At 33.5% G+C, this 26100-nt stretch overlaps 3 protein-coding genes across 4 annotated transcripts; 2 read left to right on the top strand and 1 right to left on the bottom strand.

Annotated features, from left to right (window-relative positions):
- The first annotated feature begins 1491 nt into the window (after positions 1–1491).
- LOC111004591 (glutamate receptor 2.8) lies at positions 1492–7265 on the top strand. Of its 2 annotated transcripts, none has more exons than XM_022275646.2 (6): positions 1492–1917; positions 3111–3346; positions 4029–5057; positions 5159–5471; positions 5552–5952; positions 6489–7265. In XM_022275646.2, exons 1-6 carry the CDS (start codon positions 1605–1607, stop codon positions 7083–7085), a joined length of 2889 nt encoding a protein of 962 aa, XP_022131338.1. In that variant the 5' UTR covers positions 1492–1604; the 3' UTR covers positions 7086–7265. The 2 variants fall into 2 exon arrangements, with proteins under 2 accessions (XP_022131338.1, XP_087984430.1); XM_088128304.1 differs by having other exon boundaries at positions 1779–1917; positions 3081–3346.
- An 11856-nt stretch (positions 7266–19121) lies between these two features.
- On the top strand, positions 19122–21632 carry LOC148209394 (hydroxyproline-rich glycoprotein family protein). Its single transcript, XM_088127040.1, has 2 exons — positions 19122–20625; positions 21530–21632. The coding sequence occupies exons 1-2, from the start codon at positions 19397–19399 to the stop codon at positions 21576–21578; spliced, it is 1278 nt and encodes a 425-aa protein (XP_087983166.1). The 5' UTR covers positions 19122–19396; the 3' UTR covers positions 21579–21632.
- A 382-nt stretch (positions 21633–22014) lies between these two features.
- LOC111005056 (putative flavin-containing monooxygenase 1) lies at positions 22015–24982 on the bottom strand. Its single transcript, XM_022276412.2, has 5 exons — positions 24424–24982; positions 23436–23676; positions 23161–23339; positions 22588–22937; positions 22015–22504 (listed from the first exon to the last, which is right to left on the bottom strand). Exons 1-5 carry the CDS (start codon positions 24889–24891, stop codon positions 22222–22224), a joined length of 1521 nt encoding a protein of 506 aa, XP_022132104.1. The 5' UTR covers positions 24892–24982; the 3' UTR covers positions 22015–22221.
- Between the last annotated feature and the right edge of the window lie 1118 nt (positions 24983–26100).

Here is a 26100-nt window from a genome sequence, read left to right on the forward strand (position 1 = left end):
TGGTCCAAAAGAATCGTGACCCTCCAGATTTGCATGTAAAGTAAAAAATTGCGTCTTAGATTGGGTCAACCTCCCTTGATATACAAGGTATTATCCGCAAATAGGATCTTTGAAAAAATGCAAAATATTTTGGTCAAAGAAAAAAATTAAAAAAAAAAAAACCTCAATTTGAGTACGGACCTTAAATTTCTTTGAATTCTTCGATATAAATATTAGATTTTTTATTTTCAAAGAAAAAATAAATTTAAAATTTTAAAACGTACCTGTAATATTGAGATCACTATATTTCCACTTAAGTGGAAATTTTATTCCTAGAAAATGGGAGTTCACCTAAAATATACATATGATTATTATTAGGGTGATCATTTTCTTAGATTTGAAAAGTCCGCGAATTTAAATTTCCATTTTGTTAATCTCACAGGTTGAAATAACAATTTCTTTTACAAATCTTAAATTTATATATCAAATAATAATTACTCACACTCAAAGTTCCAACAGGCTTGCAAACTCTTGAGCTAAAAAAAATCCAAATCTTCCATTTCCCATGAAAAATACTAATTATTGATTTGATTACTATGTGTTTCTTCATGTAATTTCTGCGAAAATAAACCTATTTTGGTATTGAAAAAATGCTTCTCCACACTGATTACATCTCATACTAATTTGGTCATATCGATTAAATTTGGTTAAAATTAACCTTTCTCTCATAGATGGAAGATTTAACTTCTTCGCTTTATCATAGAAGTAAACACGTTTAATTACCACTAACCATACATTTTCTTTTTCAAAAAAGTACTACAAATCTAAAAATAAATAAATAATAAGAATCCTTTTTTTTTCGGAACACCAGAACTTCTAATTAAATCAAGTTTAAGGTGGATACCTTGAATATATTAATATTCATGGATTACATCTCAAAACAATTGACTATGAGAGGAGTAGTAGTCTATATCTATTATAAACCTATGCAAGGTCCCTTCTTTTATCAATGTGTGATTTTTAACCGAATAAACTCTTCTTCAATCATTTTCCATAAATTTAAAATTTAAGTTTAAATACTATATATTGGTACATGTACATTTAAAAAGTTATTATTTTAACTTATTCATTTTCATTTTTATTTCATTTCTTTCCGTTGAAAATTTCAACATAGCACCTCACTCACAAAATTTATTGAAATATAATAAAAAACTTGTATTAAAACATCTCTATCGTGTATGTTATTTTGAACTTTTGAAAATAGAGAGACAAACATAAACTAACTTTAAAAAGTTAAATAGGAAAAAATAAACCCAAACTTCCCTAAAGTAGTATTTAAAAACCTAAAATTTAAGAACAAAATAATGTAAAAAGAAAAAATTTAAATAAAAAAGCAATAGTGACGTAGGCGTTTCTTCTCTACCGTCTCTTTCATTGAAGGTCAATAAAATTGGTGGTGCCCGAGCCCGAGCCCGAGCCCGACCCGAGAGATAGAATATAAAAACATCCCCACCGCCACATCCTTTTTTTTACCTCATTTTCTCAAAATTATCCGTCACCAAAAAGGCCATACCAAAACATTCTTCTTCTTCTCTTCTTTCTGTGCCGGGTGTCGGGTCGGGTCGATGCACCGACAGGATCCGCCGAAAATGAAGCCGAATCGCGGCGCCGTTCGGGTGCTGTGCTTCTTTGCAGGCTGCGTCGTCTTCTTACTGGGTACGACGGCGCTCACGGCGGCTGCTCAGAATGCGACGGCCATGGCGGCGGTGAACGTGGGCGTGGTGATGGATTTTGAGAGTAGGATCGGGAAGATGGGGTTGAGTTGTATCGACATGTCGCTCTCGGAATTTTACGCCGCTAATCCGGACTACAAAACCAGAATTGTTCTTCACACCAGAAACGTCGGCAACGACGACGTCGTCGGAGCGGCGGCTGCAGGTTCCCTTCCTCTCTCTCTCTCTATAATTCATGTTTTTTTTTTCTTGCAGCCAAAAACTAGACCCATTGACTCAGTTAATTATATTATTGTTCGTGAAAAAAAGATATATATATATATATATATATATAAATTTTTACAGTTTCTCTTTTAGAAAAATAGTAGAAATTCAATTTTTTACTGTAGGATCCATTTGACTTCAATTTTCAACTCCATCCATTTGATAATCCTATCACATACGTCGTACACATGTGTCAAATTGTTGCCAAGTTAAAATCATGTGGATTAAATAAGTTAAAATATTATCATCTTATATGTTTATATTATACCTAGTCATGGTACTTTTCTTAAATAAAAATTTAATAAAATGATGAAATTAAAATTTTACAACTTATTCAGATATATATAATTTAAATTTCGACCTTTAATATTTAAATTTAAAGGAAAACAGTTCATTTTTATGAGTAAATAAATAGAATTGAGATTATCTCTTGAACATAATTTTTAGCAGTATTATTCATTAAATACATCACTTTTCAAAATATTTTACAAACGGCCATGTATTTTTATTTCTTTGAAAAAAATATAACAATAAGGAACACATGAAAATCTCCAATTTTTATCCCTTTGTTATAACATCTAATATCTCCTCAAAATTGATCTAAATTTTATTTTTACTAACTCGACTAATAAATTAGTCAAAATCTAACAAATAAAATATATTCTCAAGTCTATCCCATCATGAAAATATTAACAGCCTAATCATATATATAATCAGATAATCAAACAGTGAATTAAAAAAGCCCCAACTGATCAGATGTATTTCACTTTTTCAATAAATGGTCTCTATTTTCTTTGAATTTTAAAAATACCTTTGGGAATCTTATATAAACTTTAAAATAAAAACAGTTTTCAAAATTTATTTTGTTAGAAATTATTTGATAAATTGGACAACAGCCAAAAAAAAAAAAAAGTCAGAACCGACTAAATCTAACCCAAAAAAAAAAATTAGAAAACAAAATCGACAGAAATATCTCTTTCATTCTAAAGTGATAAACAATCAAACAACCAACTTGACTGAAAATTTCAATAAAATTACAAATAAAGAAAATGTAAACTTGCAAATCTGGTAAACTAATCTATAATAAAATAATGGATCACGTAGGCTGAAACAGTTGACTTTTTTATGGAGCAGCCGTTGACCTGATCAAGAACAAGAAAGTTCAAGCAATCTTGGGGCCGACGAGTTCAATGCAAGCCAACTTCGTGATCGAGCTCGGCCAGAAGGCTCATGTCCCCATCCTCAGCTTCACCGCCACCAGCCCCGCCCTCGCCTCCCTCCGGAGCCCCTACTTCTTCCGCCTCGCCCAAAACGACTCCGTTCAAGTTGCTGCCATCAGTGCCATCGTCAAAACATTCGGCTGGAGGCAGGTAATTATTAAGATCCCACTCCATAATTATTTTATTTTTAATTTTGCAAGAGCTATTTTTTATAGTTTTCAAAAAATAATTTTTATTTTTAAAATTTGATTAACAATTCAAATATGTTTCTAAAATCGTGGTTAACCATCATAATCAAGAAAAAAAAAACAACAGAAGACATAAACTCATTAACTTAAACTACCCAAGTACTTGATGTTTATATTTAATTTTTCTTCATATACTTTTAAAAGCATCAATTTTGTTTATTTTTCTTTTAGTTTTTGCCTATTTTAATTATTGTATTTTTAAAATATTTATTTTGACCTACTTATTTATTATCTTTTTTTTTATTACACTTTCATCACAATAGACTCTCAGTAGGTGAAATAATATAAATTTTTAATGAGTATTTATAAAAATGTTACAACCGTTTTTTTTCCTAATATAGTATAATTGTCGCTTTGTTATTGTATTTTATATATTACATTTCAATTTGAATTATGTTTTTTCAATAAAAGTTCAAACTTTCTACTGTATTTTAAAAATATAAATTTTATTCTTCCGAATAACTGTGCCAGTAATCTTCTTACTAATCAGTAATCATTAATATTTGACATTGTTTTTTCAAGAAAAAAAAAAATCTCTCCTCTCTCGTTTGCTACCACTGAATCCTTCGGTACCGTTAAAACAGGTAGTACCAATCTACGAAGACGACGAGTTCGGAGACGGCATCCTACCGTACTTAATCGACGCGCTACAAGACGTAAACGCGCGCGTGACGTACCGGAGCGTGATAAACCCGGCGGCCACCGGCGACCAGATCGGAGAAGAGCTCTACAAACTAACGACGATGCAGAGCAGAGTGTTCGTGGTGCACATGTTGCCCTCTCTCGCGGCTCGCCTTTTCGCCATCGCCGACAAAATCGGAATGATGTCGGAAGGCTTCGTCTGGATTCTCACCGGCGCCACCGCCAATTTGCTCCAATCCATGGACTCCTCTGTTCTGCACTCCATGGACGGAGCTCTCGGAGTCAAGACCTTCGTCCCCAAATCAATGAAGCTCGACGAATTCACGGTCAGATGGAAGCGCAAATTCCTCTCGCAAAATCCCACCCTCAACGACCCCCAATTGGACGTCTTCGGATTGTGGGCCCACGATGCCGCCAAGGCGCTGGCCATGGCCGTGGAGCGAATCGGGCCCGCGAATTTCACTTACCTAAAAAACCCAAATCTCACGGATCTGCAATCTCTCGGGGTCTCCGAAAACGGGGAGAAATTAAGAGATTTCTTATCGACGACGAAATTCAGGGGACTCGCCGGAGATTTCGGGGTCGCGAACGGGGAGCTGCAGTCGGCGACTTTGGAGGTGGTGAATGTGAATGGGAATTGGGGGAACCGGGTCGGGTTTTGGACGCCGGAAAATGGGTTGACGAAGGATTGGAGTGCGAGTGGGACGAGATCGATAATCTGGCCCGGGGACACGGCGGCGCAGCCGAGGGGGTGGGAGATGCCGACGATGGGTACGCGCCTGAAAATCGGGGTTCCGAGAAAAGACGGGTACAGCGAATTTGTGAGAATCACCAAAAACGGAACGGATGCGGAAGGGTACTGTACGGACGTGTTCGAAGCGGCGCTGGCCGGACTTCCGTACGCCGTTCCGTTTGATTACTTTCCTTTCGACGGCGCCTACGATGAACTCATCATGAAAGTACACGATGGGGTGAGTAGTGAGTAGCGAGTACAACAAAAATCTTTCTTTTAAATTTATTTGAAGGAAATCAAACAAATTACTAGAGTGCTCTGTTTTTATTTCGTGGACAGTTTTTCGACGGCGCCGTAGGTGACATAACGATCGTAGCGAACAGATCTCAGTACGTGGACTTCACATTGCCGTTCACAGAATCTGGAGTTTCAATGGTGGTTCCAACGCAGTCAAATTCGAAGAACAGAGCATGGGTTTTTCTGAAGCCGCTGACTTTAGACCTCTGGATCACCAGCTTCTGCTTCTTCGTGTTCATGGGGTTCGTCGTTTGGATTCTGGAGCACCGAATCAATGAAGATTTCCGTGGCCCTCCCTCCCACCAGATCGGCACCAGCCTCTGGTTCTCCTTCTGCACCATGGTCTTCGCCCAAAGTAAGCAAGCAAAATTGACTGAAAAAAACAAATCTCTAGCTATTTTCATGATCTTTAATTTGTTTGATGGGTTGTTTTAGGGGAGACTTTGATAAGCAATTTGGCGAGGTTCGTGGTGGTGATATGGTTCTTCGTGGTGTTCATTTTGACTCAGAGCTACACGGCGAGCTTGACTTCGCTTCTGACAGTGCAACAGTTGCAGCCGAGCATTACGGATATAAACGAACTGATGAAGAGGCAGCCGTGGGTGGGATATCAGGAGGGTTCCTTCGTGTTGGGGCTGTTGAGATCTGTGGGGTTTAAGAATCTCAGGCCTTATGCTTCCCCTGATGAACTCCACAAGTTTTTCAAACGTGGAAGCTCCAATGGCGGCTTTGATGCTGCTTTTGATGAAATCCCTTACATTAAGCTCTTCCTCTCCAAGTTTCCTGATAAGTACACCATGTCTGACCCCATCTACAAAGCTGATGGATTTGGATTTGTAAGTCCTCTTTTTCCAATCTTAACTTCAGTTATTACTTACTTCTAAAAGAGTATACAAAACCTTTTTTCCCTATTTTTTTTATTTCACTCTTCAAAACTCTACGACGATTATATCACAATTTTATATATAATATGCAGTAAAAAATTGATTTGTTAGTAAAAAAAAACACTTGTTCAAACCCTTAATTTGTTCAAACCTTTAATTTGAGTGATCATCACCTATTTTTAATAATCATTGAAATTCTACCCTAACACAAATACAAAACTTAACAAAAGTGTATAATACATGAGTTTCTTGCCAATTAATTTTGAGGTGGAAGAATTCATATCTTGTAAAGTCGAGCAAGCTCAACAAGCAGCCGATCCAAAATAGAATTTGGATAAAGAACTCCAAACGACAATGCAGAGATTCAAATTTGATATATTTTAAGGATGAATAAATTATCGTTGAACCACCAAAAAACTTATTTATTTATGGACATTTAACGAATTGGGTGGTGGTTTTGATTAACTGTAACGTCGGACAATTTGCAGGCGTTTCCGATGGGGTCACCGCTGGTGGCGGACATATCAAGACAGGTATTAAATGTGACGGAAAGTGAGAAGATGAACCAAATACAGAAGAAATGGCTGGGCGAGAACTGCAACTCGCCGTCCTCCGGCGGGAACGTGGGTTCTTCGCGGCTGAACCTGAGCAGCTTCTGGGGCCTGTTCCTCATCGCGGGCTCCGCCGCCGTGGTGGCGCTGCTCATCTACTTCGCCATCTTCCTTTATAAAGAGCACCACACGCTCCGCCGCACCGCCGCCGACGAAGGCTCCAACTCCCCCGTCTTGAGAAAACTCCGAGCGCTCCTCAGAACCTACGACGGCAGGGACTTGACTTCCCACACCTTCAGAAAGAGTAATAATATTAATGTTGAGGCTCACGCGATGGACGGCGCGTCGCCCAGCTCCAATTGCCCGCCGAGCCCGTCCAATTATTCGGTTCAAGACGCCAGCTTTGAGTTCTTTAATGGGTCCGGGGATTCGAGTCCGATGAACCGGAACCAAACGCCGCCTCTGCACAACCAGGAGGTGGGGTTGGAATTAACTAGTGGAGAAGAAATAACTGAAATTATTGTCAATAATTGATTTAGTTTTTTTTTTTTTTTATGGGAATAGGAAGTTTTTTTTAGGTGTATATTTGTGCATAGATTCTGACCTTGTACACCACAAAATTCCCTTTCTAGTCTATAGATGATTAATTGTATGAAGTAGTTTTTTAAAATGTAAATTAAAAATTTTAAATTTACTCTCAACAAATTAAGTCTCTCTCCTTATCTTAATAGAATTTTGAAGTTCTAATATTTTGTCTCAATAAACCAAAGTTTTTAATTTTATGACGAGTGCATACAAAATAAGTTGTTGAGTTATATTACAAAAGCAAGCATAGTTCAGCGGTAATTGACATATACCTCAAACTGTAAGATTGTGAAGGTCGAAAAATGTTGTATTATTACTTATGAACTTTGTTCAAAATGCCAAAAGTCGAATTGGGTTGTCTTGGAGCTACCGGATGCCCTATGTTATGTAATTGGGCCATATTAAATCAGCGACCCACAGCCAAAGTTGGGCTTTTAAAAAACAACTTTTCTTCTTCATTTTTTTTAAGACTCCGACAACCCATAATATTGAGTCTGATTATTCAACTTTTTGTTCGATAATATGTCTTATATTTAATTTTTAATACAGAGTCCAAATATTCAAAAGTAATTCACATATATTTTTCTTTACAATAGTGCCTGGCTTGAAAAGATGCGAACAATGACCCAATTTTTATATCCCCATGTTTAAAAGAAATAAAATTAATGCATATTTTATCTTTCTTGTTTGTTAGAATTTACATATTTTATCTTTACTACTTTCAATTTTGAACAAAAATTATAGATTACAAAACTCCTAAGTATAAACTTAACTCAACTAATTAAACTATTAGTATAAACACGAATATAACTTAGTAATTTAAAATATTTATTCTTTTGTCAAATCGAGCATAGATCAGATGGTTAAGGCACCTATTTTTGACTGACTAGTTTTGAAATTGTCAAGTTGAAAATATTTAATTACCGAGATTTGATTATGAGTTATTAACTGAGAAAATAAACACAAATTCGCAATTTGGAACTGAAACATCTTAGTAGCCAGAGGAAAAGAAAGCAAAAGCGATTCAAAAGTGTCTTATGCCAACAAAATTTCAATCTCATTTGGAAAAGTCCCTTATTTCGACGAATTTGCTATTGCCACGAAAAAGACCTTTGCCAACGAATCAGATTTCGTCGACATAAACACCTTTCGCGACAAAATTTGATTTCGTTGAAAAAGATGACGACAAAAAAAGCGCCTTTAATTCCCCAACGAAATTAATTTCATCGAAAATTATTCCATCGACAAAAAGAACAATTCTTGTAGTGATCATCAAGGTAATACTATAATCATTGCAAGGCTCGACACAAGACCTCGTATGATACCTCAAAGTTTCAAGTCCTTGTCACTGCATTATCTCCTAAATAATCCAAGTCCTTGAACCTTAACTGACTATTCAACATTTTTTAAAATTCATAAATTTCATCCATATCCTCACCTTTCAAATATATATTAAATATTTAATTTATGAATTTGAAAACAATATCTAATAGGTAAGTACATAAAATTGAAAGTTCAAATATCTGAGGAGGAAGACGACGTAGGGACCTATAAATTAGGAGAGAGAGTTTAGGGATCCGTGTGAGAAAGAGAGTTAATGCGTGAACCTTAGGGTATGTATGTTTATATAGTTTGTGTTGCATGCATGCATGTCTCCTTCTTATGCTCACGCATTCAAATAATGACTTTTACCCCTCCACTTTCCCACTACTATAAAATCCCTCCATACTCCAAACTATCTTCTAACTTCTATTCAATGAACCATTTATCCATTCTATACCACAAAACTCTCTAACCTAACCTAATCATTTCTATTTTCCAAAAATGAAACCGTTATCAAACCCAATTCTTACCCGTCTTCAAAACTAACAACCAATTAGTAGCCCGACTTAATATAAAAATACAAAATTAGTCCTATCTAGAAATCTTAATTTGTAACTTAAAAAACACATTTGGTCCCTGTACTTCTATCAAAGTAACAATTTAGTCCCTAGACTTTAGTTTCTAACGATTTAGTCCTTCTACTTTCACTAAAATAACAATTTAGTCTCTAAACTTTAACTTGTAACGATTTAGCTCGAGTAGATTAAAATTTGTAACAATTTAGTTCCTATCGTAAACAAATTTTTTTTTAAAATTAAGTGTCAAATTTTATCATATAACAATTTAATCTTTCTAGTTATAAACATATTTGGTCAATCTTTAGTTTATCTATCTATATATATAAGATACTTAACAAAAAAAAATTCACGATAAAGATTAAATTGTTACCAACTTTAAATTACAATGACTAAATTGTTACATATTAAAGTTCAAGGACTAAATGGTTACTAATATGAAAATAGAGGGACGAAATCGTTACAAACTAAAGTACAGGGACCAAAAGTGTTTTTTAACCTAATTTGTATTGCGTGATTGTCTCTTAATTATCGTTGAATGCATATTTAAAATCTATAAATTTGTCTTTTTTTTTTATGTGGAGGGAGTTCGGTGATATTTTTGTTAAGATAAGATAAGGTACATAACAAGTGTTTATAATATAAGTGGATTACTACTCTCATTGACAATTGGTTCTGAGATGGAACCCTATGAATAGATATGATATCAAACTCTGGATTATAATATAAGTTGTAATTTTGTGGAAAATAGAGGATTGTTTTTGATGGATTCTTATTGGTGGCAAGTTTGGTATAATGCTTCTGAACATATTTCTAGAAAGAAGAAGAAGAAGAAGAAGAGAGAGAAATGGTCCTAGAGTTTTGAGTTTTGGAGGCATCCACGCCGCACCCCCCACTAATAGCGGAAAGTGACCACACAATTTGGGAGCTTTTAAATGGTTTTTTTTTTTTGCTCCATTTCCCCCTTGCTTCTTTAATTTATTCACTTTAATACATCTCCCTTTTCTCTATTTTGTTACTGAATTTCCGTAATGATGGAAATTTTAAACCAATTACAACTTGGATTATTACTGACTTTAACGTCTGTGGGTATCTGTGTTATCAAGTCAGTGTTGAAGTGGACTTAAGTGACTTGTTCTGATCTGTCTCGTTGATGACGTGTTCGAATTAAAGTCCGAATACTTGATTACTATCGAGAACAGTTGCACCCATGCAACTCAATATATATATAAGTAACTCGGTGTTTAAGGTCAAACATTTGAACTCTACCTATTTCATGTTTAGATTATTTTTCTTTTTAAATTTTGGTATTAAGAAATAAGAACCGTTTATTGTTTTGATATCATATTTTCACCTAATGTTAGAGATATTTACTATAATTTAATATTTAATAGATAATGTACACGTTATACAATTGTTAAGGGTTTTGGAGCTGCAGTAGAGAGAAGGGAAAACACGTATGTGTGATTTCTTTCAAAGCAACACATATTTTGTACCAATATATTCTCTTTTGTAATTTTCTTCCTTTTACTTTTATTATTATTTAATCCTTGTATACCTTATAAAATATACAACACAATCTTAAAGATTTGATATTAAAAAGATAAAATGAGAATCCAAAAAAAATTCAAATGAGTATTCGATCTAAAAATTGGATCCCGCCCAAAAGAACCGCTGTTTTTTAGGAGATGTCAAGATTATACGTTGAAAAGATAAAAGAACTAAACAAAAGTTTATAATATGTGGACTACCCTTCTCATTACTAATTAATTTTGTATTGATATACAAAATATTTTGTTATTTATTTCATTTTATTTTAATATAATTTCTTGACATTTTCTTAATTAGTTCAACCTGATCAAAACTTTGAAATGATAATACATGTTGTTTAAGGATCAAATTGATTTAATTTTTTCAATTTAATTCTTCTAAATTAATAATTTATCTAACATTTTGAACTTGATTACTCTAGCTATATATTTAGATATTTTTACTATCACTTAAAAAAAGTTTAAATACTTTCTTATAGTTTTAGCTTCCATTTATTTTAGGATTTATTTTAGTTTCTTGATAAGATCCGTTTGAGTTGTTATACTTTTAAAATATTTATTTTTTATTTTCATATTTTTAAAAGTGACTATTCTGATCTCTTGATTTTTTTATTTTTTTTTCTGATTACAATTTCAACACAATACTATAATTAATAAATTTCTTGAAATATAATAAGAACCTCAGTATTAAAGAGAAATACAAACTTCTAATAAGTATAAATATCACATATAAATATTTTAAAAGTTTAAAAAATAAAATAAACAAAAGATTAAAAATACGAAAAAAAAAAAGAGTTATTAATTATTATGTTGTGTTTGTTGATATGACTTGCATTTATAAGCCCTTTTTTTCCTTTAAAGGAAACGCAATGATGAAAAAGAAGATGGAAAAAATAGCAACGGGGAATGGATGGGGGCGGCAGGCTTTTCTATTTCGGCGGAGGGAGAGGAGAGATTGCAGGTGGGGCCCGCTGTGATATCTTGTCGGCATCTCTGGCATCCCACGTGGACTCCGCCACTTGATTACAGCCTTAAATTTGATTCCACGTGGCAGCCATACTCACACTCAGCGTCCCAAAAAAAAAAAAAAAAACCAATTGCCGTTTGATTACGACCCGTCACGTTACGGTCCGTCAGCGGTCCCACCGACTCCCCCTGGCTTGGCCCTTTCAAAGTTTTGGATAACTAACCTTGAAAATTTCATCTCTTTTTCTTATACTCAACACACACTACATTATTATTTCAATTTCAAACCTCCTAAAATTTTTGCTAAATATGCCAAATAGTTTTTATTATTTCGGATAATTCTCCATTTGTCTTTTTAAAAAGTCTCAAATTTTCTTTTACTGTATCAAAAATGTTCAATCGAGTCTTTTTCAAGAAAAAAGGAAAAAAAAATTAATTTGATAAAAAAGGGTAATATTGTTAAATTGTTATAACATTTTTAGTAACATGGAGCCACTTGAAAGAAAATTGAACGAGACTGATATATCAAGCCTTTTATTGATAAATTTTAATGATTTTTAATGGAACGAACTAATTTTAAATTTATTTCATTTTAAAAAAAAATAACCATTTTATTTATTATCTTACTTTTATATTTTAATATATGAATAACATAGTTTCGTTCCACACATATTTATCTCACTCTTAAAATCTAAAAAAAAAGTGTGCTAAGATAAATTGGGAAAGTTCAAGAATAATGAAAACAATCATGAATTAAGTCTCAACAAGCAAGTTAAGCCGAGGGAGAAACTTAAACTTAAATTTTATAATAAGTTGACATATTTAATTTTGCTTTATGAACTATTGTAAAAGTATGGGACTTTCGCATTGTTTTTTGCATAAATTTCAAAGCACACATTGATACGGAATGTTAAATTTTCTAGAAATACAAATGCTCAGTTGTTTTTAGCATAACTTGTACCAAGAAGCCAAATAATATCAGTAAATCAAATTTTATATAGTCTTGAAAGCCAAACCTTTGTTGCTGAATTTAATTTCATGACGCATAGTTAATTTAATTAAATATCCTACCAACCTACCTGAACTTATATCTCAGCGATAATTTACATGTATAATGACAAAATTTTAATACAATCTTATATTTTAAAAATAATAAAAATATAAAATATTGTTTTTCAAACTTTCACTATTTGAATTTGTCAAATTGATTGAATGCTGAAAACAAGAAGCAAAATATTCTTATATGGACCGAAGTAGAATAAATGAACAAGTAAAAACTGTATGAATATAAAATTAGTTCTTTTTTTATAAGGGTGGGGGTAAATAGGTAAATTTAGAGTTTAAAAATGAAAAATTACGATATATATAATAGTGATAAAGGGTGCGGAGGATTCCGTATTTATGTATGTTATTCACGTCTGGCAGACTTGGGAAAAGGAGCATTTAAGTTAAAAATAAATAAAAAAAAAATAGTTTAAAATATTTAATAACGCGCAGATTGCAGAGTAAAAAGGAAAAAAATGGACCCGTAAAAAAAATAAATAAATAAAAAAGAGAGAAAGTTACTTGATTTAATTAGGGGGTTGCCGCGGCGCCAGGATTTAAGATTCACAACGACCCGGCTGGTGTCGTTTCGTGGGGGCCATAATTCGAAAAGAAAATAAAAAGAGAAAATGGGAGCTGAGGGTGATTGTGATTGGTGGAAAATAATGGAATATCCATATAAATAGAATTAAAGAAAAGGAAAAAAAAAAAAGAAAAATAAATATTGAATTTCTTAAGCGAAAAAGCCGTGGCGCAGGTGGGCGAGCTGCGATTGGTTGCATTTGGAGGCGGTTTTGGCTGTTTTGACATTGCATTTTGCATGATCATGATCCGTGTCGCGTCGTCGTTTTGTTTCGTTTGGGGCTTTGATTTTTGATTTTATCCAACGCTTTCTCTCTCTCCTGTGATTTCATTTTATACTGAGTCCACTCGGTTATTAACTCGATATATCGGATAATTATTATGTGTTCGCCGCGGACGCCGACACCGGTGCCGCTAGCGGTGGTCGCTCTTGCTCATTTGTATAATCCTCCATTTTTCATCAAATTTTGAGCCACATCCATTTCCATTCTTTTTCTATTCAACTGATCCAAAGGTGAACTGATCAATGTTAAAAAATGAATAATCCATTTATCTATCTATCGATTATGTTCGCTTATACTGATGGATCTCTATAACTAGAATTTGTCATTTATACTAAACAATACTCCACTGTAGAGCTCCAAATTAGACGATATCTCAAAATATGTGATATCTACCCTTCGTTATTTCATTTTTAATTTGGAAGATAAGTTTTTTTTAAATGAATTAAAACTTTGTTGTCTAAAATAGTTTATAAAATTTAGGTTTCTAAATATATAAGGTTATGATATGTACTTCGAAACAAAAAATCTAATTAGGTTCTATAAACTCTCAATTTTATATCTAATAGGTCGACATTATTAAATTGTAGTTTATTGATTAAGTTGAATGCTAACCAGTAAAACGGATGATGTTTCGGATCCCGTTGTACGAAATAAAATTCTCATTAGATTTTTTGTGATATATACACATTAAACTATGAGCGACCATTAAACGGTATAACTACTAAATAGCTACAACCACACGAATTAATTTTTTTTAAAAAATACAATTAAAAGGTGAAAAGTTATAATTTAAGGGGTTAAAAAAGGAATTTATGGTAGGGAGGAATAAAGTAATGAGAGGGAGGATATTTTATTTTGAGAGTGAGAGCAGGTGAGAGAGCTGGGAGGTTTTAAAGTCACAGTCACAGGAGCCATGCCATGCTTCTGCCACAATTTCAATTGGACCCTCAACAATATTTAAGACACAACACAGTCACCGGTAGTAACAGTAACCTCACTCACTTCCCGGTTGCCGGTTGCCACGCATCTCTTTTGGGGACCGTTTGCCCTTTATTCATCGCCATGCAATGCAATTACTCTCGATTTTATTTTCGGATTAAATTATATTAAATTACGTCATTGTAACTCTTAAAGGAGTTTATTCCATTTTAAATCATGTTTCTTTTTTGTTTTTTCATTTCATCCATGTTAATATCATTGATAAAATATAATATTGGGGTGATATTTGGCATTTCTTCCTTTTTTTTTTCTTAATTGTAGGGAGAGAATTGGATATCAACAAAATCTCCTAAATTATCTGTTCATGTCATTTATTTGTTTAGTCAATTTAAGAACTATTTAGAGCAAACGAAGATTTAGGACGACGTTTTTTTTGTGTAAAAATATTAGGATTGTTAGAAAAAATATAGATTTCACAGCCTAAGGTCAAGGTACAACATGAACAAAGAGACTCTACTAGCTTTTCTAGCTTCACCATTCCAACGGAAACTAATTAAATATTTATTCATAAATTCAACGCGACTCGCTCTAAATGAGAAGAAGGGTTCCATGTGGATAGAAAAATGGCCCGAAGAGATTGCATATATGCAGTAGTTTGATAATGTGTTGAGCTTTTGTAATTTGTTTTATGTTCATTAGAATCTAAATAGAACCAAAGTCCAAAATTTTAAGGACAACAAATGTAATTTATCCTAAAATCTTATATTAAGTTGATTATTAATTGTATTATTCACTAAATGTATTAATTCAATACTTAATAATAGATTAAATTTATTTATTTATTCAATTTTAATGACTAAAATTAAATCATAAGCAATATTTTTCAAAGTTATAGTTACTTATTGATTGACTAATTACCCTCCATTAATTTCTATTAATGAGCCGAAACCAATGTTTTAAATGTCAATATCAATATAAATGTTGATGTCTTAGTTTTATGCAAACGTCGACGTCAATGGATATTTCTAAAAGATTATAAAAACAAAAAAAAAATTGTAACAAATATTTAAATTAGTAAATAAGCATTACTCCACCCTTTCTAAATAAGTTTAAGGTGATTAATTAATATTACGATGATATTAGGTTGATAATTTTTTTAAAAGTATTTTGTTAATTTTGATTTTTTTTTGGTTGGTTGGTAATCCTATACAAATGATGATGGGAATAAATTGAATACCCTGAGTATAACTAATTTTTGATTACATCATTCATTTTCACAATTTTCTTTCTTATAAGAGCATCAAGGGTGGTGGTGATTCAAACCCTAAACAATCTTAGAAGAGGTAGAAATTTATTAACTACTAACCTATACTTCTTGATTGACATTTTACATTTCACATTACGATAAATTTTCAGCATGCAATCCCATCAAATAAACGCAAACATAAATGCTCGTCTTTCTCCCCATTGGTCTATACCACGTCATATCCTATTTTTCTTAGTCAAACCTAAATATAATAATTTTTAATTTATTCATAAACATTAAAAAAAATCGATACACGACCCAGTATAATTTAGCAATAATTGATATACATTTTCATTCAAGAGGTTATGAATTCGATCCGTATTTTGACGTTAAACATATTTAGACACGTAAAAATAAAGTGGTAGATAGGAATTATTAGTTAGCATAATTTGTCAGTTGCATGCGTAGGAAGATCGAAGATTGTGGCACACGAATGCAATCAAAAGTAGAGATAGAGAGAGAAATGGGTATGGAGGAGCCCTGCCATGAAGATCAGGGGAGGGGCCAAGTTCACTGTTTCAAACCAAAAAAAAAAAAAAAAACCGGACTCCAATCATGTCAAATTATTTGTTTAAACAGCAACCCACCAAAATTAAATTTTAAATAAAAAGACGAAAATAAGGGGAAAAAATCAATTTTGTTTTAGAAAATAAAAAATAAAAAAACAAAAAAGAACGAAGAAGAAAGGTTGTAGTGTAAGATGGAGATTCTTTTGTCAGTCTCTCTCCTTGAAGCCTTTTGCTGACGTATCCTTTTTTTTTCCTCCGGTCCCACTTTCTTTCTCACCAATATTATTTAATATATAACAATATAAATATAAGAAGATAGCTCAATGATAATTTGATTAATTTTTGTAATATAGTATAATATGATTTTTGTTGGTGTGTTTTCATTTACCTTTCAAGTTTGAGTTTGATTTTAATTTTTTTTTATTTTTGTAAATTTTAAAATCTTTTACTATATTTAAAAATATATGTTTATGTTATACTATTTATATAAATAATTAAATCTTTTAAAATTTATTATTTTAGAGGAATAGGAGTTTGAAATTCCAACCTTTTAGTTATTCAACTATGTTTTTATTGATTAAACAAATGAATTATTATTGACAGAGTTTATATATTAGGAAAAAAAAAAACAAACAAAACAAAATTTCCGCTTTCTAACAAATTTTCCCTTACCTACCTGTGTGTGATTTTTTTTTTTTTACCGAATTTATATATTTTCTATTTGTCAATCATGTTCTAGGAATTGAAAAACATGGCATTTAGAAACTGATCTAAATAAACTACTTGAAATTTTAATGCACAAAGCTTGCCAAAATGTCAAGGAATAGTCGGTGGAGCTGTTAATAAGTTTTTTTTTATTAAAAAAATCAATAATTTAGTCGGATTTGATAAAAAAATAATAATTTTTTTTTCTAGTTTTCCGTTTATAAAAATTATTTTGGCTTAGCGACCCTTTTTTATATGTTTTTAAAACTTCATTTCACTTCTTAGTCTACTTTTAAAAAAAATAAAAAATTTAAAACTTCATTTTAAGAAACATAAAAGAATAAATTGAAATGATGATCAAATAATCCTTTTTAACGTAAAAAAAATCGATCAAGTTATTAATGGTCAATTGCGTTTTTTAAAAAGTCAAATATATTTATGAAAGAATTAAACCGATTCTAATTTAACTTTAAATAAATAAATTACTAGAATATTATAACTTTGATCTATCCTTAAGCTTTATTTTTCTTATCAAAGATTTTAGTATGCTTGAGCTTGAATTTTTATTGTACATCACTTTTTTTTTTCTTTTTGAATTCACACTTGTTCTTATTACTTCTTTACCTAATTATAACGCCTTTTTTAATATATCTATATATATAAATTTTAACTTCTAAATTATTGATGGAAAAAAAGATTTTTATGTATATTGTATAGAGTCTTTTTGTCTCACTCACATCAAATTAATAACGCAATGTTAATATATAGACTTCATCAATTAATCAAATAATAAAATTTATTTTTTTTAGTACAACAATTTAAAGATATAGGAGATCGAACTTTGAATCTATGTCAATAATCGTCGAGCTATGCTCGTGTTGACAGTAAAAATCTTCTTTTGAATAATTCACCAGAGTAATTAAGGTGATTAAAATGCATAATGTGCCACCACTAGTTTATAAGTGAACCTGTTACAAATTTAAGTAATTTTATGTGGTAAAATTAATCGTCAAGTTCAATTATGAACTCATATTCGATTGCAGTATGCCTCTTTTGATGGCGCACTTTATTCTTTTTACGTACACGTCAATGTGATTTCTTTTTTCTTTTTTTGAGTTTATAACATAAACAACCAAATCAAGCTGAAAATTTTTGGTCTCCTTCATTTAGAAACCAAAACAGCCAAATATAGCCTAAAAACCAATCAAAATCGATTCATTTGTTTCAAGTTCGTTTGATTTTTAACCATTGAAATTTTTGGTTGCATGCTCCTACACTTCTAAACCATTGCATTCTAATTATCAAAAGAAAATTTTCGTAGACTCCGAATATAACTCAACTATTGATGACATGAGTAACTCCTCAATTGAGTTGAAAAATCAATGATTTTCGTTGGAAAAAGAAATCGAAAACAATTTTTCATCGAAACATCTCTCGAAAAAGCCTCTAATATATTTCAGAGTCCTTTTACACTAGACAAATATCAAACACGTAATTCAATCACATTTTCAAGGTTCAACTATGGAATAATTTTTAGAACTTTGAAATGGAAGAATATACGCAACAAACTTTGTTATTGTTAAATATGAGAAGCAAGAATTCAACTTCTCAACTTTAAAAAAATACTTATATCTATATCGATGAGCTATACTCTAATTTGCTTGGATACATACATAGTTAAACTCGCAAAAAATATACTTTGTTAGTACAAAAAGTAGTCAAATGTTCAAATTTCCATCTCACTCATTGTTACTCAATATAATTCTAAAATAGTTTCAATTTTATTCTAAAGTTGATACTTTTGTACTTATGAGCGAAGGTTTTTATTTGGTTAAATATGTTAATACTATAGTTTAGTATTAAGCAAAAGACATGAAAAAATAGATAGAATTTCAGGCATGTAAAAGAGAGTTTAGGGACCATTTGTGAATAGAAACTCTAAGAAGAAGCTTGGACATGAATATAAAAACCAAATTAATAATATTAACTAATATAACTAATGACAAAAAGAAACTAATTAAAAAAGAAAAAAAAAAAAGATTCGAAAAGAGTCCACGAAACCCCTCGTCCCGGTCCCAGTCGCAGTCGCAGACTCGCAGTCCCATCTGCATCTTATTAATTGCACGAAATAAAATAGAAAACAAAAGTAATTTTCCAGAATTGGAAATACTCCAAAATAATATTCTCATTCTTTTTTTTTTCCTTTTTTCTTTTCTTGCCCCAACAAAAGAAGAAGAAAAAAAATAACAAATAAAAACCCTAGACTGCCCCTCCTTCCCGGCTAGCTATTTATTTGTGTCCGGAACTGCCCGGGCCATCATCCTCTGCCCTCTCTGCTCCATTTTCGTACTTTGTCTCTCTGAAGATCATCTTCACACCCACCCCCATGATTCTCCTTCTCTTCCCCCGATCGCCATAGCCACACAAACACAGAGATCATAATACAAATAATTTTCTTTTTTTTGAATCTCAATTTTATGGAAGTTGATCATAAGCTCAAGGAAGATTCAGACCCTCACATGTCCGGCGCTTACATCCGTAGCCTGGTCAAACAATTGAGAACAAAGGACCCTATGAATCCCAATTCCTCTTCCTCTTCTTCCTCCTCTGCTGCAGATTCCGATGCTGCACCACCGACCTCCGGCAACGCTCCCTCTAAAATGGCCGGAAATCACAGAGCTCCTCCGCCGATTCAACACCACAAGAAGCAAGTCCGGAGACGCCTCCACACCACTCGCCCTTATCAGGAGCGCCTCTTGAATATGGCCGAGGCGCGCCGGGAGATTGTCACGGCGCTTAAGTTTCACCGTGCCGCTATGAAAAAGGCCGCCGCCGTCGCCGGTGAGCAACCGCAGCAACAACCGCAGACGCCGCCGGAGACTCCCGCCAGATGCCAGGAAGGGAGGATCAAACCGAGAAAAATCCCCAAATCGTATCAAGCGCCATCGTCGAGCACTGAGAAAATTATAATTCCCGCTAATTATCCCCGAAATAATTTCGCCTATGGTTCGAATCAGAAGAATTTCTGTTATCCGTCGTTTCCTTCGAATTCGTTCCCCTGGTCGCCGTTCCAAATCAATTCGCAATCCGTTGCGGATAATCTCGACATTGCACTGCCAGAGCAAACTCTAGGGCTGAATCTGAACTTCCACGAATTCAGCAATTTGGACGCGAATCTCTTCGCGAACGGCACCGTTTCGGCTTCGTCTTCATCGTCGTCCCCCAGACTTTCGATTGCGATCGATCAGGAAGCTCCGCATTCGATATCGGCCGCATCGGATGCAATAGAGTCGAATATCGGAGCGAACAGTGGGAGCGGTGGCGGTGGCGGTGGCGGTGGCGATGGCGGAGGAGGAGGAGGAGGAGGAGGGCTACACGTGGCGGTTGGGGAGGAGGAGATGGCGGAGATAAGATCGATAGGGGAGAAACACGAGATGGAATGGAGCGACAAGATGAATTTGGTGAAATCGGCGTGGTGGTTGAGGTTCATGAAGATGGGGAAGGCGGAGGAGGAGGAGGAGGAGGAAGAAGGAGCCGGCGGGGGCGGCGGAGGAGGAGAAGGATTTCAGTTTCGCCATCCGTTCGATCAAATCTTGGAGTTTCCAGATTGGATGAACAATGGAAACGAGAGGTGTTTCGAAGAACAATTGTTGAATGATTATTGCTCCCACGATTACCAGTTCTTCCATGATCCTGCCTTACCATGGTAAGAATTAAAATCCAATCCTTTCGCATTTTTCCATTTCAAAACCACGATTCTTTTCAAAAAGTTCTTTCTCAGTTCATCTTCTTCCCTGAAACGGAACGCCAATAATTAATTTTTCAGTCTTTTCTCTGTAAACTTTCGGGCAGTTTTTCCTTTTTCGCCATCCTCTTTTTCCACTGTTACATTCATTTGGACGCCTTTTTTTTTTTTTTTTTCGCGCATGCATTATCATTTAATATTATTGTTATAAAAAAAAATATGGAAGTGTTTCAATTTTCTTTTTTTGTGTGGGATGATTCAATTTTGTTAGATTTTTCTTTGTAATAAACCATTTCAATAAATGTCGACATGCTTATACTCTTAATGAATCATGTCTTGGAAACAAATTGGAGATGAAAACTAGTGATGATGTTGTATGAATAAATATAAATATATTCTGCATCAACATCAAGTTTATACAAGAGACAAACTATAATTTTTATATTAATATGTATCCTCTATTATTGGATTCCTTTTCTTTTTTTTTTTGACATTTATTTCAATTGTAAATCGTTTTCATAGGGTGAGTTTGTTGGGTGGATACAAAGAAAAAGAATAACCATCTCTCACATACATAATAATGAAGCAATATATATTTTTAATTTATTTTACATTAGTCTATTCAATCTTATAAATTGTTTGGAAATGGAAATACTCTTTCTCTCTGCTAAATTTTGACCAATGTGGGGATTGGGTCAAACTGACTGGGAGAAGGCAATGCCAATGGGCTTTTTACTTCAGCTGACTTCACAGTTGGGCCCGGCCCGGCCCATTAATATTTTATTTTTGTTTTTATTTTTTTAAAGTAAATATGAGTTTTATTAATTAATTTTGTACTTGTATTTGTGTGTTTTTTTTTATGCAGCATGGACATTGGAGAGTTTGAAGGCATGGATGGGGAGTGGTTAGCTTGAAAAAGATTGGATTATTTTTTATTAATCAAATCTTTAGCTCTTTCTTTATATTTATTTTTATATATAAAGAATATATATTTCAATTTTGGTAGTTTTAGAATCCACGCTATTTGTAATAAAGCCTGCCAAAAGCAGTTGCTTTAAAGTTTAAAATAGGAAACAATGGAGTTAAATTAATAAGGGAAGAACAGCTTGTGCTTTTCCCCCTTTTTCTAAATCTTTCTTTCTTTGTTTCTATATTCATTTTTTTCTCTTTAGTTAAACCATTGCAAGGGTGGATCGAATCACCGACCTTTCAAGACGGTAATCTTTCAATCTCTTCTTAATTTCATGTCCAATTTATTACTTTTAATGCATCAAATCTACAATAAATACTAAAATTTCAAGTCTTTCCCAGCAATTTTGGGTCTTTTCCCCTTTGGTATATCAAATAATATAAAAACCACCAGATTAATCCTAGACACCCCTCTGCATATGCCATGAAGAAACACAACATAGCTATTGAGGAGAACTTTGGCTTAATTATTTTATTAACGATACTTAAGAGTTAATACATTGTATTGCAAATAAATATGACATAACAAACTCAGTTTCTCTCATTAATAAGGGCAGAAAATAAAGGTTGTGTTATAATTTATTTATTTTATTTGTTTGCCAAAGTGTCTCCCATCTCCTGAGAAATCTCATCGGTGTGGTTAATGCTGAATGTGGAGATGCATTGACGCTTATAGAAACGTGTGGTCCTCTTCATAACTTGAACCTCTCTTGCAGTCTGTTCAAGCATTCCATCGATGCTCGGAAGCTTGAAACGATCATCCGCCAGCCGTGCCACCCACTTGCACCGAAGCTCCGCCGTGCGGAGGTTTGATACGCTCTCCATATACCCCACAAACGCCATGTTTGGTACCAGTGGATGAATCACACCCCTGTTTTTTCGCATTCAAATATGTAGTTACGTCGTGCTAAAGCATTAATCCATCAACTTAAATTTTGGAATGATGAATATTACTTGTACAAGTGGATGATGTCCGAAGAGTCAACCAAGAGGCTTCTGAAAGGGTGAGGCAACAAGGATTGGAGCTTTTGTTTGCCTAGAAAGCCAGTGTTGAGAATGACAACATCAGCTTCCAATTTGGTGTTGTCTTCAAATTCAAGTCCCCCACTCCAAAACCACCATTTTGATGCCCTTTTGAACTGAATCTTGCCTTTCTCAGCCTCCTCAAAGAAATTCTCAGGCAAAATAGCCATTTGGCAAGAAGCATAGTCCTCTTCAAATGGGTGCTCTGGCTTCAGCCCATACTTCTCCAATGGCAGCTTCCATGTCAAATATGACTCTATGAACTTCGATATTGCCTTTCTCTGCTTAAAACACACCCCCACACTTAAACTTCAACCCCGCCAAAATATATAATAATGTTTAAATTATGTTCTCACGATTCATTATTAATGTTTAAAGGGTAATTAAATCTGTATTACTAGTTCGAGTCTTCACTTCCACATGTGTTTAGATCCAAATAATTTTAATGATAATAATTTTAACGACAAAAGTAATAATTTAATAGAGAAAGAAGCAAAATGGTACCGTTGGAGAAATGAGGGAGCAGAAAAGGGCCTTGAAAAGGCCTTGATTTGGGCTCTCTTGGAGGAACTGAGAGAACCTTGTTGAGTAAAACAAGAAAAAGGGCAAACCCCAAATTCTATAACATGGGACTGTCCAATGCAGTGACCTGATAACCATGGTGCAGGGCTTCCCTTCAGGTCCTAAAACACACAAAATCAAAAGAAAAATCACTACAAATCTTTAATCAGATTTTAAGAAGATGTAAAGCTCCGATCTTGATGAACGAACGGAAGTACCTTGGTTTGCTTCGGCGCATTCAACCGCTACATCGATGGCAGATTTGCGATACCCGACAACAGCGACACGGTTGTGGTGAAGCAGGGCGCGTGCAGCGTCGTGGTCGAGCTTGGCGTAGTCGATGGAGTGCAAAACCTTGCCTTTGAAAACCTCTGGACCTTTGTTGGGAGGGAATTTTGGCATGTTTGGTATGTCTCCATATCTTCCCACACATATCACCACCAACTCAAACTCATACCACTGCCCTCACAACATCCATGCATAATATTTAATTAATTATGATTTTTAATTAAAAATTATTAACTAACAAACTTTATAGGAACAAAATTATTGTTCCATTGGTTTGACTTCTTCAAGGTCAACACAAAAAGGTTATTGTGTGGTTTGGAATATGTCACTTTTCACTAGTGAATTTAAAATAAATTAGAATATTAATATCTATATTGAGAAGATTTTATTTTATTGTTTAGTTAGTTTGACCTTGAAAACAAGTCAATTGATCATGAGTGCGCAAAAAAGCAAGCCCCATCAAATCCATGCACATGCTTCATAAGCATAATGATCAACTAATATATATAATATAACTCATATTTTTTCATTAATTAATATATACTTTTGATTAATTAAAATTTTAAAGATACATGAACCTAGCTAATTTTCTGAGTAAAAAATTGTAAAGAAAAATTGTAGAGAGGGAGGATGGAATCTCAAAAAAAAAAAAAAAAAAAAAAAAGTTAGGCACCTTATCAATGGAATAAACTCAGGTTAATTTTTATATATATGCAAATACCAGAAGAATTGTAAGAATAAATGTCTAATATGTAAACATATATTAAAGAGACTTCACTATGGTAAATTATTTAGTTTTATTATTTAAAAAGAAAAGTTAACTTCTTGGTGGTTAAGGACCCGTGATTAAATTTTGAAATTATTCAAAATTTGAAAAGTTTATAATAATAAGTACTTGAAATTTCAATTTAAATTAACCTGGATGGTGTTGAGCTGAGTGTCTTCAACGGCGACCTCCCAAGCGGGGTGGCCGTTGAGGAGGCTTCCGTACTCTCCGGCCGGCGTTGAATCCACGTCATGTTCTCGATCGGTTTCCCGGCCGCCAATGTACCGGAGTTGGACCACTTTGGAATTAAATTTCACGAACTTGAGCACATCAAAGTTGGTGGCATAACCATGCAAATAATCCAGCACCTCCAAATATGTCGGAAAATCATTGCTCTCACTCTCCGGCGGCCACGGGTAGTCGGAGAATTGAAAATCCCGGCGAGGGGTCTGCAGCCTGGTGGTCCGGAAAGAGCAGTGCCTCCACACGCCGCCGATCGAGTCCGTCGCCTCGAACACCACCGGGTGGTGGCCGGAGAGATGCTTGGCGGCGGCGATCCCGCTAATGCCGGCCCCGATTATGCCAATTTTGGATACTGATCGGCGGTTGTTTTCGGCCATTTTTTTAGCTGCTTATGAAGGTGGGTTGGTGATATAGAAGATTAATAATCTGCAAAAATTTGAGCTTTGAACTCTGAGCGATGGAAAATAAGTGGAGTTTAAGCGGGTATTTATACTAATTTTTGGAGACATTAATTTAATTAAGGTTGTTGGTTGGTCAAAATGATACTGTTTTTAGTCTTCTCCAGTTGATGATGATATTTGGTTTAAATACCATTTCGATTCTTATCAAATAAATTATTTTTGTTTCTATTTTAGTCTCTCAAATTTTAGATATTTTATTTTAGTTTTTATGTCGAATTGTTATCGTTCTATATATGTTAATCATATAACAAAAGTATAAATTTGTTCTAAAACTTTTACATTGAACCAAGATTTTGAAATATTTGTCTATTAACTAAATTAGATATACTTAACTGCTATTATTTTCAACTAAAAGATCGAAAATGTGAATCGTGACGTTGTTGAACTTTAAAAAAATATAATAATAAATAGATAAGCCTTGCTTTGGCGTTAAATTAACAATTTAGTTTCTATAGTTGGAGAATATAGTTTCAATTTCTTGGTTTAGCAACCTCACAAATTATACTACAAGAAATTTGAGTTTTCCCGACATCCAAAATTATCGCCATAGCTTATCTCAAAAAAAAAAAAAAAAGCGTCATAGCTCAATATTTCGTCGGAAAAACTCTCTCAACGATTTTTTCTGTCACCAAGTTCGTCAGCAAATTCCTATTGCAGTAGACTTTTGGTGACAAATTTCAGATTTCCTCGTCAGAAGTCTTTGGCAACAAAATTTGTTGAAATTCGTCGTCAAAGGTACCTATGGCGATGAAATGACGAATTCAATTTGGTCATCATATATATAATTTATTTAACAATTGCCTGCACACCTTCTAATTGTTTCATGTTACAAATTTTTTACTTTTAAACATTTCTTCAGATTTAAATCAAACTTCGTAAGCACACATCCAAAATTATCCTATAAACTTTGATTTATATTAAACGAAATGTGTGATGTTTGTAATCACTAAATATAGAAAGTTAAATACAATATAAGCTAAATTTAGACTACAACCTAAATATAAACCTAACCTAGTTAGAAAGGCTCCATCTTCTTGACTTCATGAAATCTCTTCTAATTCCCAAAGTTTCTTAAGAAGAAAAATAAAAAGAATCGGTGAAACAAATGAAAAAATAAACCTATGT

This window comes from Momordica charantia (assembly GCF_013281855.1).
Source record: "Momordica charantia cultivar OHB3-1 chromosome 8 unlocalized genomic scaffold, Mcharantia_2.0 BLBB01000008.1, whole genome shotgun sequence".
NCBI classification, from domain to species: Eukaryota; Viridiplantae; Streptophyta; class Magnoliopsida; order Cucurbitales; family Cucurbitaceae; genus Momordica; species Momordica charantia.

Coding starts and splice junctions, on each gene's coding strand:
- LOC111005056 (XM_022276412.2), bottom strand. CDS start 24,891: ATGGCCGAAAACAACCGCCGATCAGTATCCAAAATTGGCATAATCGGG. Junction 23,340..23,435: donor ATGCGCCGAAGCAAACCAAG/GTACTTCCGTTC, acceptor TGTGTGTTTTAG/GACCTGAAGGGAAGCCCTGC. Junction 22,938..23,160: donor GCTCCCTCATTTCTCCAACG/GTACCATTTTGC, acceptor TGTTTTAAGCAG/AGAAAGGCAATATCGAAGTT.
- LOC111004591 (XM_022275646.2), top strand. CDS start 1,605: ATGCACCGACAGGATCCGCCGAAAATGAAGCCGAATCGCGGCGCCGTT. Junction 1,918..3,110: donor CGTCGGAGCGGCGGCTGCAG/GTTCCCTTCCTC, acceptor TTTATGGAGCAG/CCGTTGACCTGATCAAGAAC. Junction 5,953..6,488: donor AAGCTGATGGATTTGGATTT/GTAAGTCCTCTT, acceptor GACAATTTGCAG/GCGTTTCCGATGGGGTCACC.
- LOC148209394 (XM_088127040.1), top strand. CDS start 19,397: ATGGAAGTTGATCATAAGCTCAAGGAAGATTCAGACCCTCACATGTCC. Junction 20,626..21,529: donor CATGATCCTGCCTTACCATG/GTAAGAATTAAA, acceptor TTTTTTATGCAG/CATGGACATTGGAGAGTTTG.